Raw genomic sequence first — 12356 nt, forward strand, 5'->3', positions numbered from 1 at the left:
GCGGGGGGGGGAGGCCAGCGGCTCCGGCGGCAGCTCCGGCGATGGCTTTAACAGCTCCGGCCTGGCCCATTTGGCTCTCTGCCCCCGCACAGCCCGGCTCACCCTCCTCTGCCTGCCCCGGCTGGGCAGCCTCAGCCCCAGATACGTGGAGCAGGATTCGGCCCCGCTAAGGGGAGACGTTCCCTACAAGATGCCCACCCTCCTGGGGGTCCCTGAACGCTGGGGGACAAATGGCTGACAGCGACCCCATCCAGTGGCACACTGCCCCATGGAAAGGTGCAGGACCAGCATCCAGCTCAATTTGGAGGGGCTCTGGGACATCTCCCCCTCCCCCCCCAACTTTTGCCACGCAGGGAGTCAGTCTGTGCCGTGACCTCCCATCCCTGGAGGGGGTGGGATGCTCATCCCGCTCCCCACCCCGGCCAGCCCTGCCCTGCACACGGGGCTGAGCTGCAGGGGAGCTCCACGCCAGAACCATGACTCAGGTGGGGATTTAGCAGGTCTCCCGCAGATGTTGGATTTGGCCAGGCCCCGGCCATCCCCCTTACAGTCCCGACAAAAAGTGGGGGCGGCCAGGGCTGGCCTGCGGTGGGGACAGGGATGGTACAGAGATGGGAGGCAGGGAGGGGGACCGGACACTGGGTGCAGCAGGACCAGCCAGAGTGTGTCCAAGGGATGGCCGGTACAGGGAGGTGCTGGGTCAGGGGGGCACACGCAGCCCTTTTGGGTTATCTTGCACCACGCCAGGATGGCAGACCCCTGTGTCCCTCCACCATGTTGACACACGCAGACCCTGGGGACGACCTCTCCACCGGCTCTGTGCCAATCCCAGCACCCTGTTCTCCATCAGCGGTGATTTTCTCAGCAAAACCAAACCAGGTCATAGATGTTTCCCATCCAGCTTTGCCCACCTGCCTTCTGCAATACCCCAAAAATTTCTCTGCAGAGAGCCTCCAACCAGCTGCAAACTCAGCAGTGCTGCATCCAGCTGCAGGTCTCCTCCTGCCTCCCTGGAGCCAGCCTGGTCCCCAAGGAGAGGCACCACAGTGCTGGCAAAGCATCTTTCATCCACCCAGGATAAGGGACATCTGAACCCCCAAAACAGCCAAAAGACAAAGCACACCATGACCACCCTTCAGCCTCCAAACACTCTCTCAGCCAACTGATGGCTATGGAGACCACAGTAGGAACCCGACACGCAGCCAGCACCAACCCCAAAGCCCCTTCAAGGAGGAGAAAGGAGAGCAGGCGAAGCCATGAGCCTCTTGGGGACACCACTCGCCTCCCCCACGCCGCACAAGGATGGATGACAGGCAGCAGGAGGGGTCCACAGGGGTATCCCAGTGCACCCCGCTCTAAGGACCACGGGGCAGCCCGATTCCAGCAGGCAGGAGGGACCCTGCCTGGGTAAGGCAGGAGGGTGAGCTCAACGATGGGACCAGCCTGTGCTGTGGGGGCGGTTTGCGGAGCAGCCCCCAGCTGCTGGACCCAGCAAGATGTGGGGGTTCAGATCCCCCTCTCATGCCCCCTGCCCTGGGCAAGCTTGGTCAGCTGTCAACCCAGCTGCGACTCAGTTTCCCCTTCCCCAAACCCCCAGGGATAAGCACAGCAGAGGCAAGGGTAACACCAGGACAGGCACCATTCCCAGCCATCCACCTGCCCCCTCCAGGTTTGGGGTCTCACAGGGTCACCCCCACCTTGTCAGGGACCCCTTCCCCGGCCCATATGGGTGCCCCATGCTGAGCCAAAGCTGCTGGAGAAACCTCCAGCAAAAGCAGCTGCGGCCGGCAGAGACGCGGCGCGAGGGGGACCCACCGTTTGGCAGGCGATCCCGATCCCGTCGGCCCGGGCTGCGGCACCGGTCTGCAGCGAGCCTTCGCCAAGCAGTGGGGACGGACAGTGGCAGCGACACGGAGCGGCAGCTGATCCCACCCCGGCGCGGGTCCCCGTGCCAGCCTCACCCTCCTCCGCCCCCGGCCGCCGCTCGCTCGCGCCTGGTGGTGCCAAAAATGTGGCGTGCAATTCCCTGACCAAATAAGGCGAGAACAACCATAAACAGGGACCCCCCCTGGCACAGACGGGCACCGGGGTCCTCATCCTGCCCTGGGACGGGTTGGAGAAGAGGAAAAGTGCCCACAGAGAGGGAGGAAGATGGGAGCCCTCCGAGCCCACGCCGGCTCTCCCCGCCGCTGCTCAAGGTGCCCCCTGGGGGAGCCGGAGGGAGATCCCCTATAGATGGGCTGTCTCGCAGCTGCCTGAGCTGGAACGGGTTGGAGAGCAGCCTCCTGCCTACGGCTTTTCCCCCTCGGGGGGCCCGCTCATCCCCAAACCTGGGAAGTGTTTGCAAATCCAGGGTGCCCTTGTTCCCCATCACCACTCTCCCTGCAGAGTGGACAGCCCGATCGGCACACAGAGGGACCTCCACAGCCCCGACACCCACCGAGACCCCCCATGAGGGATCGGAGAGGAACCCTGGGGTACCTCTGCAGCCCTGCGAGGGGCTGGGAGCACTGTGGCTCTGCCCCAGGGGCCAGAGGGAAACACACGTGCACCGAGGCACTCGGGTCTCTGCAGGCAGGAGGGGGCTGTCAGCCAGTCCCACCAGCTCGGGGTAGGGGCAGAGCCACGGTCTGAGCCCATGGTGGGGACCAACACTCCCTCCCCCCGTGGCCAGACCGACAGCCGCATAGCTGAGCCCGTGTGTCACGAGTTGCCTGTTTACTGACCTGTGCCAAGGCAGGTGCCTGTGCCAGCTCCGTGCGGCCACCCCGGCTCTGGCCCCACATCCCCACCATGGGCAGGGACCCCTATGCTCACGCCAGGAACCCACAATCCCTACCCTCCCCAGCAAGCCCAGCTGCCCACAGCTCCTGCTCAGAGCAGCCAGTGACCTTCAGGGACATCAGGAACCGCAGCTGTCCCCACTCCAGGGACGCCTGTCCGGACCAGGCCAGGAAAGCTCAGGCATCTGCTCAGCCACAGGTGGCTTTGCTGCCAGGACAGGGGCCCACCACCCTTCGACATACAAGTCCTGCCTGTTCCTGCCAAACGGGCAAGGGCAGCCGACTCGCCACATCCAGGCAGGTGCTCAAGGAGCTTTTCCCAGCTCCAAGCCATCGTGTGGACCCTCCAGGGCCAGTGAGGTGTTCCAGTCCCCCAGGGAAAACTGAGGTACGGCTACATCCCACCATGCTTGCACTGAGAGCAAGGAGCTGGGAGACCTAATGGTCCCCGCCGTTATGTCCTGCTCCCGAAAGACTTGGGGTTTGGGTTTCCCCAAGCTCTGGGGTGTGAACCAGGGCTGGACCCTGCTCCATGCAAACAGGGCCTTGAGAGCAAAAGTGCCAAAAAAAGAGCCTGAGCTCCCTGGCACCACAGGAGAAGGAAAAGTCCACGATATCTTTCTTTCCCAACCCACGGCCACGCTCCTCTAGCAGCGGCCACCTTCCCCCAGCTCTGCTGCCCACTGGTGTCCCCTTCCCCAAGGTGATGGGAATTCCCCTGGGGACACTTTGGCCACCGACCGCCCTCTGAGCCCTAACCTTTCTCCAGGTGCTTGCCGGGCAGGGGCGGCTCAGCCCAGGTGCCTTCCGTGCTGTCCTCACGCTGGATGTTGAAGTTCTCATAGGAATCCCACCGGATGAGCGGGTCAGACGTGTTGTAGTCCACGGAGACGCTGGGCCCGTTCTCAAGGTGCTCCATGCCTGGGAAGAGGCAGGAAGGTCAGTCGAGGTGACGATGGAGCCAGCACAGGTGGGATGGAGGGAGGAGATGGTGAGAAGGCGCAGGCAAGGCAAAAAGGGCAGGAGCCGCAGGACAAGGTAGGAGAGTCACATAGAAATGGGGACACTGAGAGGGATGGATGAGCATGGGAGGTCACCAAGACACACAAACAAGGTGTACAAGGCTGGCTGGGATTGCCTAGGGACAGGCAGACGGACTGACAGCGAGCATGCCTAGGTATGGACTTTTGGGGTGGGTGGCCCTCCATTCCCAAGCACCCTCTCCCTCTCTCCTGGGTCAGCAAGTGCTGCAGAAAGTGGCCTCCTGGAGAGGAGAGCGAGGTCAACAGGGCACCCATGGGTGCTCCAAGATCAACACCACTGCCTGGACCCCTCATCCCACGCTGGTGACAAAGGGACTGCAAACGGGGCACGGGGATGTTGCAAAGGATGCAGCAGGTGATAGAACTAAGGAGCAAGAAAGGAGCCAGCACCCAGCTCCTAAGCCCCAAAGTGGTGAGTCAGCCATACCTTGGATCTTCTCAGGGCCATAGGAGAACACGAACTCCACCTTCCCATACTCAGGGAAACGGTCATCTGGCAGGGAGAGAGCAGAGCAAAGGGACCATCTGCATCCATCCCTCCAACAGCACCCAGATGGTCACCCCAAACATGCTCGGAGGGCAGGGCACCTGCCCTGGCCAGCGCACGGATGAAAGCTGGTAGGGGATATCCCGGCATGGGGCAGCACATCTCAACTCCCAGCCAACCATGGATGGAGCAGGGGTGCCCTGCTTCATCAGGGGTGGATTTGGGGTGGGTGCTCAGACTTCCCAGACATGGAAGCGGCATCAGAGAGGTGGGAGAAGGAGGGAGTTTGGGCAGGGGGTTGCTGGGGCGGTTACCTCTGAAGGCCTCATCCAGGTCCTCCTTGCCAAAGACGACATCGAGGTCATGCACAGCGCACGTGTGGAACTGCACACGGAAAATCACATCACGGGTTGGGCTGCGAAACTTCTTGTGGTAACACTTCAGCTGCAGAACGGAGTGGGAACCGACCATCAGGATGAGCCCCCAGGGCTGGGCAAGGGGGAACTGGGGGGTCCTGAGGCACAAGGACCACCCGTTCCCCAGCTGCTCCCTCTGTGGAGGGCTAAGCCAAGGCTCCTTACCAAGATATCGCCCTTGAGGAGCAAGCCAGGCTCGATGGTGATGCAGATGCCTGTCTGGCTGTCTCCTTGCACATTACTGCAGAGAGGGACAGCGGGAGGACATGAGCTGCGGTGCAGAGCTCCACCAGACATCCCAGCGCCGCCTCCACCAGCGTCCTCCACCCAAACCCAGCCAGGAAAGGTGCAAAGCACTGAGCTGGCCCTCCAGGTGACAAAGGAGGGCCCCATCCCCCACGCCAAAGGGCACCCATTCCCAGGGGGAGGCAGACAGGAGGGGGAAACTGAAGCACAGCTCAATGAGGATGCTCAAAATCCTGGGTGGGAAGGTTCGACCAGGGCCTGAGTGCTGGGGCTGGGCTATCGGTCTGCCCACCCTGCTCCTGTGGGTCGAGCGGAGCACAGCACACGGAGGGAGAGCTCTCAGGGATGGTTCTCCTCACTGCCTCAGTTTCCCTGACGGAAGCCCTCCCCTCCCGGGGGCGCCGGGAGGGCTGTCCCCGGGTGGTGGCGTCAGCAGCGGGGGATGAGGGAAGAAGGGAGTTGGATTTCACAGGCAAGATAAACCTGGAGTTTATTACCGGCATCCCATAAACAGTCTATTAAAAGCTGAAAGGAGAGGCTGGGATGGCAGTAAATCTCAGCTAATGGGGACGCCCAGCTGCGGGGAAGGGAGATTCCGATTCAGGGGGGTAAGATGGGAACGCCTCTAAGGTGAGGGGCTCTGCTCCTTCCCTGGGGGGGGCGGGGGGGGCAGGAGCCGGGGGTCCCAGCCTGGGATGTGGCCCCGGCAGAGCATCGGGGCAGCTGGAGAAATCTGCTCCTTCTTTGCCTTTGCCAACGCCTGCTCTGGGAACAGCGTCGGAAAAATGTCGGGGTAAATCACAGGGAGGTTAAAATGGGGGGAAACTCTTTACTGGGGAAAGAAAGAGGGCTTTTAGGGCGATTCTGGACCAGAGGAGCAGCTCTTTGGGCAGGGAGAGGAGAAACGCCTCACTCCCCCAGGGAGGGTCAGGTGTCCCCATCCCTGTCCCCGCTCCCTCCAGGGACACCCAGCCCCAGGCTCTGCGCAGCCCCAGGCTCCCTCTGCTGATACGCAGAGTCACTACAGCCCTTCCAGCAGAAGGGCCCAGTATGGCCCAGTACAGCCAGTTACCACCTCCAAGAAAAAGGAATTCCCTTTTTTTGGTTCCCTGGACCACAAATAGATTTAAGCGCAGGGCACCAGGACCGCTGGGGACACGGCCTTGACCCTCTCCATCTCCCCCGGCTTGCCAAGCCCCCCCGTGTTGGGAAGGAGGGAACCCCCCTTAGCCCCACGGTGAAGAGATAGTTACTAGATCCCAGAGGTGTAGACGGGCTGCATGGCCTGGTAGATTTTCAGGAAGGGCCGACAACCTGGAAGACATCAAGGCGGGGAGAGAAGGCGCGCTGCTGTTAGCCGGCAGGGCGGAGGGGCCAGGGCAGGGATTAGTCACGGGGGAGAAATCCAAACAGGGAGGAAGCCAAGGCAAACAGCCGCTCCCCGCCCCAGACAACCCGCACCGGCCATGGGCAACATCTGGGATGGGTAGAAAGGGATGCTCCAGATGGGGTGGAAGAGGGGGAAAGCCCCTATAGCCCAGTTTGGGTCCTGTAGGACCTGGGGCAAGCGCTGGGCTAGGGATGGAGATGGGATGACGGTCTTTGAGAGAGGGACTGCTTCTGGGTACCGGCATCAAGCCGCTAGTACATCCCAAACCCCAACCCCAATCTGATGCCATTCTCCCAAAAGCTGTCAGAAAAGCCTTGTCACCCCACAGCTCAGGTTAGTGCCCAGCACACGGGGGGCAGCCCCCGAGAGCATCTCTGCGGGAAAAAGGCAGCATCCTGCTAATAGGAGTGAACAGTCCCTAAGAGGAAAAGGGAAATTCAAATTGCCAAGGAAATTGTGGAAAATATCCCCCCTGGAGAGCAAGCCCAGCCAGGCAGCATGGGGCCATGGTGTGTGCGTGGGGGCCGGACTCGGGGGAGCCATGGGGGCACCTACCGCCTTTCGACTCGAAGTTGGGGATGCCGTGCATGATGACATGGTGGAGGAAGAGGGGCTTGTTGTTCATCTTGATGCTGCCAGACAGGAGCCCGCTGAAGTAATGGATGTACCTACAGGGGGGACAGGCAGGTCACGGGCAGGACCCACAGCAGACCACCCCCCTTGGCCCTCCTCCACCCAACCACCAGAGCCACAGGGGCAAAACGCACGCCAGGACCCACCTCTTCTGGGATGGCTGCCCCACTGGCACTACCTTGTCCTCATAGAAGCGCTTCATGGCAAACCTGTCCAGAGCCTGGTCGGCACTGTGGGGACAAAAGAGTAGCTGAGGTTGAAGAAACGCATTGGCACCAGCACCCCACAACCACCAGGATGGAGGTCAGCAGTGGGGCCCAGAGCCACCCCAGGACCACATGTCCCTCTCACCTGGCTGAGATGTTGCTGTAGTGCATGTAGGCAGCCACCACCACCCCCAGCCGGCCACGGTTCCCCTGTGGGCACACAGCAGAAGAGGTGTCATGGAGGCGGTGGTGCCTGTGAGCATCCAGGTACGGCCACCCCACACATAGGCACCCCACACATAGGCACCCCACACACACCGGTCCCTATATGCATGCGCCAACCTACATGCACACCCCAACCCTTATAGACACACAAATCTACACACATATACTGACACATACCCACAGCCCAAGCCACAAACCACCACGTTCCCCACATCCCTCGGCCTCCGAGGCTGCCCAGCCCTGTCCTTGAAGCCCCCTGGCCCCCAAGCCTCCCATCACTGTGCGCCCCAGGGAGAGGGTCCGGCCAACCTTGTTGTGCAGCACCACCACGTTGTGCGCCCCCGCGTTGAGCCACGTGTCCATGGCTTTGCAGATGCTGCAGATCTTCTCCAGCGCTGGGGTGTGCAGGTCAGGCCACCCGAAATCCAGCACCTGGCAGGGGGGGACGGACAACAGCCAGGGGTCACATCCATGCCGGGCTCTGTCCCCTCCACAGTCCCCAGCCTGGGGGCGTATACCCAGGGGGGGGTACCACCGCCTTGCCCTGACATGCCCCTCCTAGCCTCTTCCCCAACCCTGCACCCCACTGCCCAGACCCCAGACCCACTCGAGTCCCAGATCTCAGCCCTCTCGGGGTCGCTTGGCTAAGCCGCCCAGGGTTCCCCTGTGTTTGCAGGGATGGGGACGATGCCTTTGGGAGGTCTCCAAGAGGCCTCAACAGCCAGGTTTGGGCTGAGAACAGGGTGGGGGCAATTAAGCTGAGACCCCACAAACTCATCGGGAAATCCCAGTGCTTTCCCTCCTCTGCTCCTCCACCAGCTGGGTGGGATAGAAAGGGCGGCTGTTCCTCCCCCAGTTTGCAGTGGGGAACTGGTCCCACAGACAGCCAGCTCTGCCTCGAGCCCCTCTGCTCCCCACAGCTGCGACCCACCTTGGGGTGAAGTTTGCTGATGTCATGTCTCCGCTCGGAGAGGTTGAAAAGCTTCAGGGAAGAGGAAACACAGAGTGAGGGGACACCTTCCTCCCTCGCTGCCACCGCCCAAGTCTTCCTCACCTCAAAGCCTCCCCCAAATCCCCCCCATGAGAGGCTTCCCCAAACACATTAACCCGAGTAACACCTTGCCGTGAGGCAACACAATGGCCAAAAACTCCCAGGGGGTCCAAAAGTGACTGGAAAGCTTCAAGGATCCATCCGTCTTAGTGCAAAGACCCTTCTCACCAGAGTTGAGCCCAGCCAAAGGCAAGGATGCAGCACCCATCCCCTGCAGCACCCCAGCCCCAGGACCTGAGCACTCCAGCCCCTTCCCCAGCCTGGAGGGGACCCGGCCGCGTCCCTCACCACGTAGTTGTCCCCATGCTTGGACTTCAGCATGTGGGCCACCTCACGGAGATTGCTGCAGAAGCTCTGCTCCTCAGCCGCGCTGGGGTAGGAGACGGCGATGATCCGCTCCGTGATGTACACCAGGTCCAGCTCGCAGCTGCTCTCCATGGCCGTGGTCAGGCTCATGCTCCTGGGCAAGGGAGGGGACCACCATCAGGATGTGGTGTGGGGAGGGGACATGGTGACCCTTCGCCCCCCCTGCTTGCCCCTGGGGTCAAGCAAGACAGGCTGGGACACGTGGGAATGCAGCAGCAGGGCTGGCCACAGCCTTTCCCCTGCTCCCAGCCGCGTTGGGGTGTCTTGGGGACCCCAAGTTGGGGATGGGGGGTTATAACCCCTGTGTCTTCTCCACGGAGAGCATCTCCCAGCCATAGCACAGCTGGAGAAGCAAAGTGTTGGAGGGGCAGGGGAAGGTTCAAGCAGGGTAGAGATGGTCATCAGAAGGGGAAACTGAGGCACCTACCTGGAAGTTTTGCGGCGTGACTGCCCACTCCTGGGGGATTTTGTGGCATCCTAAAGAATCCGAGAGGAAAAGTGAGTTACCGCCATGACCCAGTCCACAGCCAGCACTGGGGTCCGGCTAGAGCCAGCGCGTCCCACCCGCACCACACTGTGCTGCGCACTGTAACACCCCCAAAACATCACTGCCTCCAAATCCCACCCCCTGAGCATCCTGGTGGCACCAAACACGCCCAACAGCACCGTCATCCCACCACCACAGTCACAAGCAAAACCCATCTCTTGCAACCCCAGCACGGCTGGGACCAGCCGCCACGGGCACTGCAGGGCCAATGCCTTGGCACAGGGTCCCAGAGGACCATTGAGGAGGGTGCTGCGGGTGGGGAGACAGTCTCAGGCATGTCACAAGTCCCTCCGTTCTCAGCCGGGCTGCGGGCACACACCTGGCAGGACAGAGTGGCTTTGGCCCTGCCCGGGGCAGGGGCAGTTTTGCTGCCCGAGCGGCGGCGAGGAGCCAGCCAGGCACGACAGTTTGCTTTGGCCCTTGCTCCGCAGAGCCGAACGCCGGGAGGAAATGTTTGAGCTCTCGGAGCAGGAAACTTCTATTTATGCATGTTCTCCGGCCTCAAGAATTTCATCTGCAGCCGGTTTGCTCGGTGACTTCGTGACCTCAGCCGAAAAACAAAGCAGGGTTTCCAAAAAAAACCGCTAAGGAAAAACACACTCACACCTCATTAGTTTTAGTATCTCCAACTAACAAGAAGAAGTCATTTAAAGACTCATCTCGTGCAGGCAGCACGTCCCAAGCCCCCGGAAGGATCCAGAAACAAGAGATGCACCCTGCAGCCAGCTCCCGAGATGCCCCTTTTGTCCCTGGAGCTTCGGGACCTGCTGCCACCCTCCTCGGGGCTGCAGCATCCCACAGCCGGCACACCAGAGGTGACGGGACAAGGTGGGAACGGTTTCCCCAGCGCCCTTCACCCACCATCTCCCACCCAGCACAGTCCCGGGGCTGCTCCCGTGGGCAGCCGGTGTCATCCTCCATCAGCCTCACGTCCCCCTTTCAAGGTCAGGTTGCCCAGCAGAGCGGAGCCGGCATCAGCAGCCCATGGGGTCTGGGGATGACAGTGGCTCCCCCCTGAGCTGAAGCCACTCCAGGACGCAGCAGCCCCATCCGAGCACCCAGGGGTGCGTGGGCAGCAGTAACAATCCCCCCACCCTCCCCCAGGTTGTCCCCAGGGCCTCCCCAAATCTCCTGCTCACCCCAGAAACACCCCACGCACACACCCCCCCAGCATTGCTGGAGGCAAAGAAGGAGTTAAAACGCAGCAAAAAGGGAGGTAAAACCTTCCCTGGGCAGAGTCATGGTGCGTGGAGCAAGCTTGAACCCCAGCGTGGGCTTGTCCCTGTGTCACCCACTGGTGACCAGGAGGGGACCCCCACCACAGGCTCTGCTCTGCCCCAAACCTTCAGAGCAGGAGACATCTGGGGTCCCCCACCCACACCTGCCATCGAGGGGAGCCCCAGCAGCCCCTGTCACCCCACCCGGCCACAGCAGCCTCCCAAACCACAGCCTTGACTAGCAGAGGAGCTGCCATGGGGCAACCGGGACTCACCGCCCCTCTCCCAGTTGGGGAAACTGAGGCACGGGAGCACGAGCGAGGTGGCGACACCAGATCCCCTCTCCCTCTCCATACCTTGGCCGCAGCGAGACCCTTGCTAATCCACTTCCAGGGCATGGTGGCTTCACTCCTGGCACCCTCCCGGCCCAGGGGAGCGGGTGCCCGTGCCCAGGGCCCTCCAGCGTCCCTCACGCCGGCAGGAGCGCCCCGGCTCTGCCCTGCTCCCCCCCCCGCCCCAAACTAACCGCAGCCGCACTGCCGTCTGTGCCGCCAGCCCCTGCACGAGGAAGAGTCAGCCCGCGATCAGCTGATAGGAGCAAGCGCTGGCGTTATTAAACACTCCTGCCCACTGCCAGGCTAGGAGACCCTGCAAAGGTCCCCTCTGGAGCAGAGACCCCAGCAAAGCCAGTATGTCCCAGTCCAGCCCAGCACAGGGCAGGCTGGTCCCAGCCACCTTGGGTTGAAGAACCCCCTGCCTGCCCCATGGAGCATCTGCCTCCCAGCCTCAGGCTGGCTCAGCCGCTTCCGAAACCCGCAGGTTTCTGCCTGGAAAGGGTGATCTGAGGTACAAGAAAGGATGCAGAAATACCAGGAAATTTCCCCAAAAGCGAGCGAAGCCAGCAAAGGGGACTCCTGACTATCGCACTGGAATTTTCCAGCTGCGGAGGCTCTTTCTCCAGTTCAGAGAGGGATTAGCGACACATCCTGAACAACCAAAGGGATGGGGCAAAACTGGCTCCCGGGTGAGGAAGGCTTTCACCCTCTTCCTCATGGGAACCATGCCACCTCCATCCCTCGAGTCCCAGCCCGGGCGCACAGGGAGGCCGGCGAGCTGGCTGCGGACGGGGGGAAGCCGTCCGCGTTGATTTTGGCTGGGCGTTTGTCTACACTGTCTTAGCAATTTCATGTCCACAGATTAAATAACATATCCCCGGCTCCGGGACAGGAAAGCCGGCTTTGTGGCAAAAGCCATGCCCCCCCCTCCGCTGGGCTCCGCCACCATCTCTCTGCCACCAACCCTGGGCACCTCGCTTGGCTTTTGGCACGGCCATCATCTACCTTGGCTGGCAGGGAGGGAGGGCTTGGGGTGTCCCAGGGATGGAGGGGAACCACAGGGGCATCCCAGGCTGAGGGATTTTGGCTTCAGGCGGTGGGGCTTGCGGCAATGGGACAGGCACAAGCGACCCCCTGGAAGGTCTCGAGGCAGAGGCCAGCCTCTGCGGCTGGTAGCACTTACCAGGACATCTACCTGCTTCGTGATGCTCTCCCCTGGGGACGGCTGCAGGCAGGCAGGCAGAAGGAAAGGGAGGATGAGAAAAAGGCAAAGCGAGAGAGAAGGAGAGAGAGAATGAGAGAAGAGACACACACGCAGAGCAGGGGCCGGGGTCAAAAGTTCCCCCCTAGCTATTTCTGGCCCTTCCTAGGAAATGCACTGCGGTCCCACTTCCTTCCCTGCCGGCCAATG

The 12356-nt window shown here is 61.8% G+C and overlaps 1 protein-coding gene across 1 annotated transcript in view; it reads right to left on the reverse strand.

Moving 5' to 3' along the window:
* The window catches only part of TNS1 (tensin 1), a 40995-nt gene extending 28831 nt beyond the window's left edge, over positions 1–12164 (reverse strand). The window contains exons 1-13 of the mRNA XM_009887335.1: positions 12129–12164; positions 9274–9323; positions 8769–8940; positions 8361–8411; positions 7739–7861; positions 7350–7414; positions 7145–7228; positions 6921–7033; positions 6229–6289; positions 4895–4970; positions 4628–4757; positions 4254–4319; positions 3543–3704 (exon numbers count right to left, since the gene is read on the reverse strand). Coding sequence (XP_009885637.1) covers positions 3543–3704; positions 4254–4319; positions 4628–4757; positions 4895–4970; positions 6229–6289; positions 6921–7033; positions 7145–7228; positions 7350–7414; positions 7739–7861; positions 8361–8411; positions 8769–8936 — 1099 coding nt within the window. The 5' untranslated portion in view covers positions 8937–8940; positions 9274–9323; positions 12129–12164. The remainder of the gene's footprint in view (positions 1–3542; positions 3705–4253; positions 4320–4627; positions 4758–4894; positions 4971–6228; positions 6290–6920; positions 7034–7144; positions 7229–7349; positions 7415–7738; positions 7862–8360; positions 8412–8768; positions 8941–9273; positions 9324–12128) is intronic.
* Between the last annotated feature and the right edge of the window lie 192 nt (positions 12165–12356).

Source organism: Charadrius vociferus, unplaced genomic scaffold, assembly GCF_000708025.1.
Source record: "Charadrius vociferus isolate BGI_N301 unplaced genomic scaffold, ASM70802v2 scaffold385, whole genome shotgun sequence".
NCBI lineage: Eukaryota > Metazoa > Chordata > Aves > Charadriiformes > Charadriidae > Charadrius > Charadrius vociferus.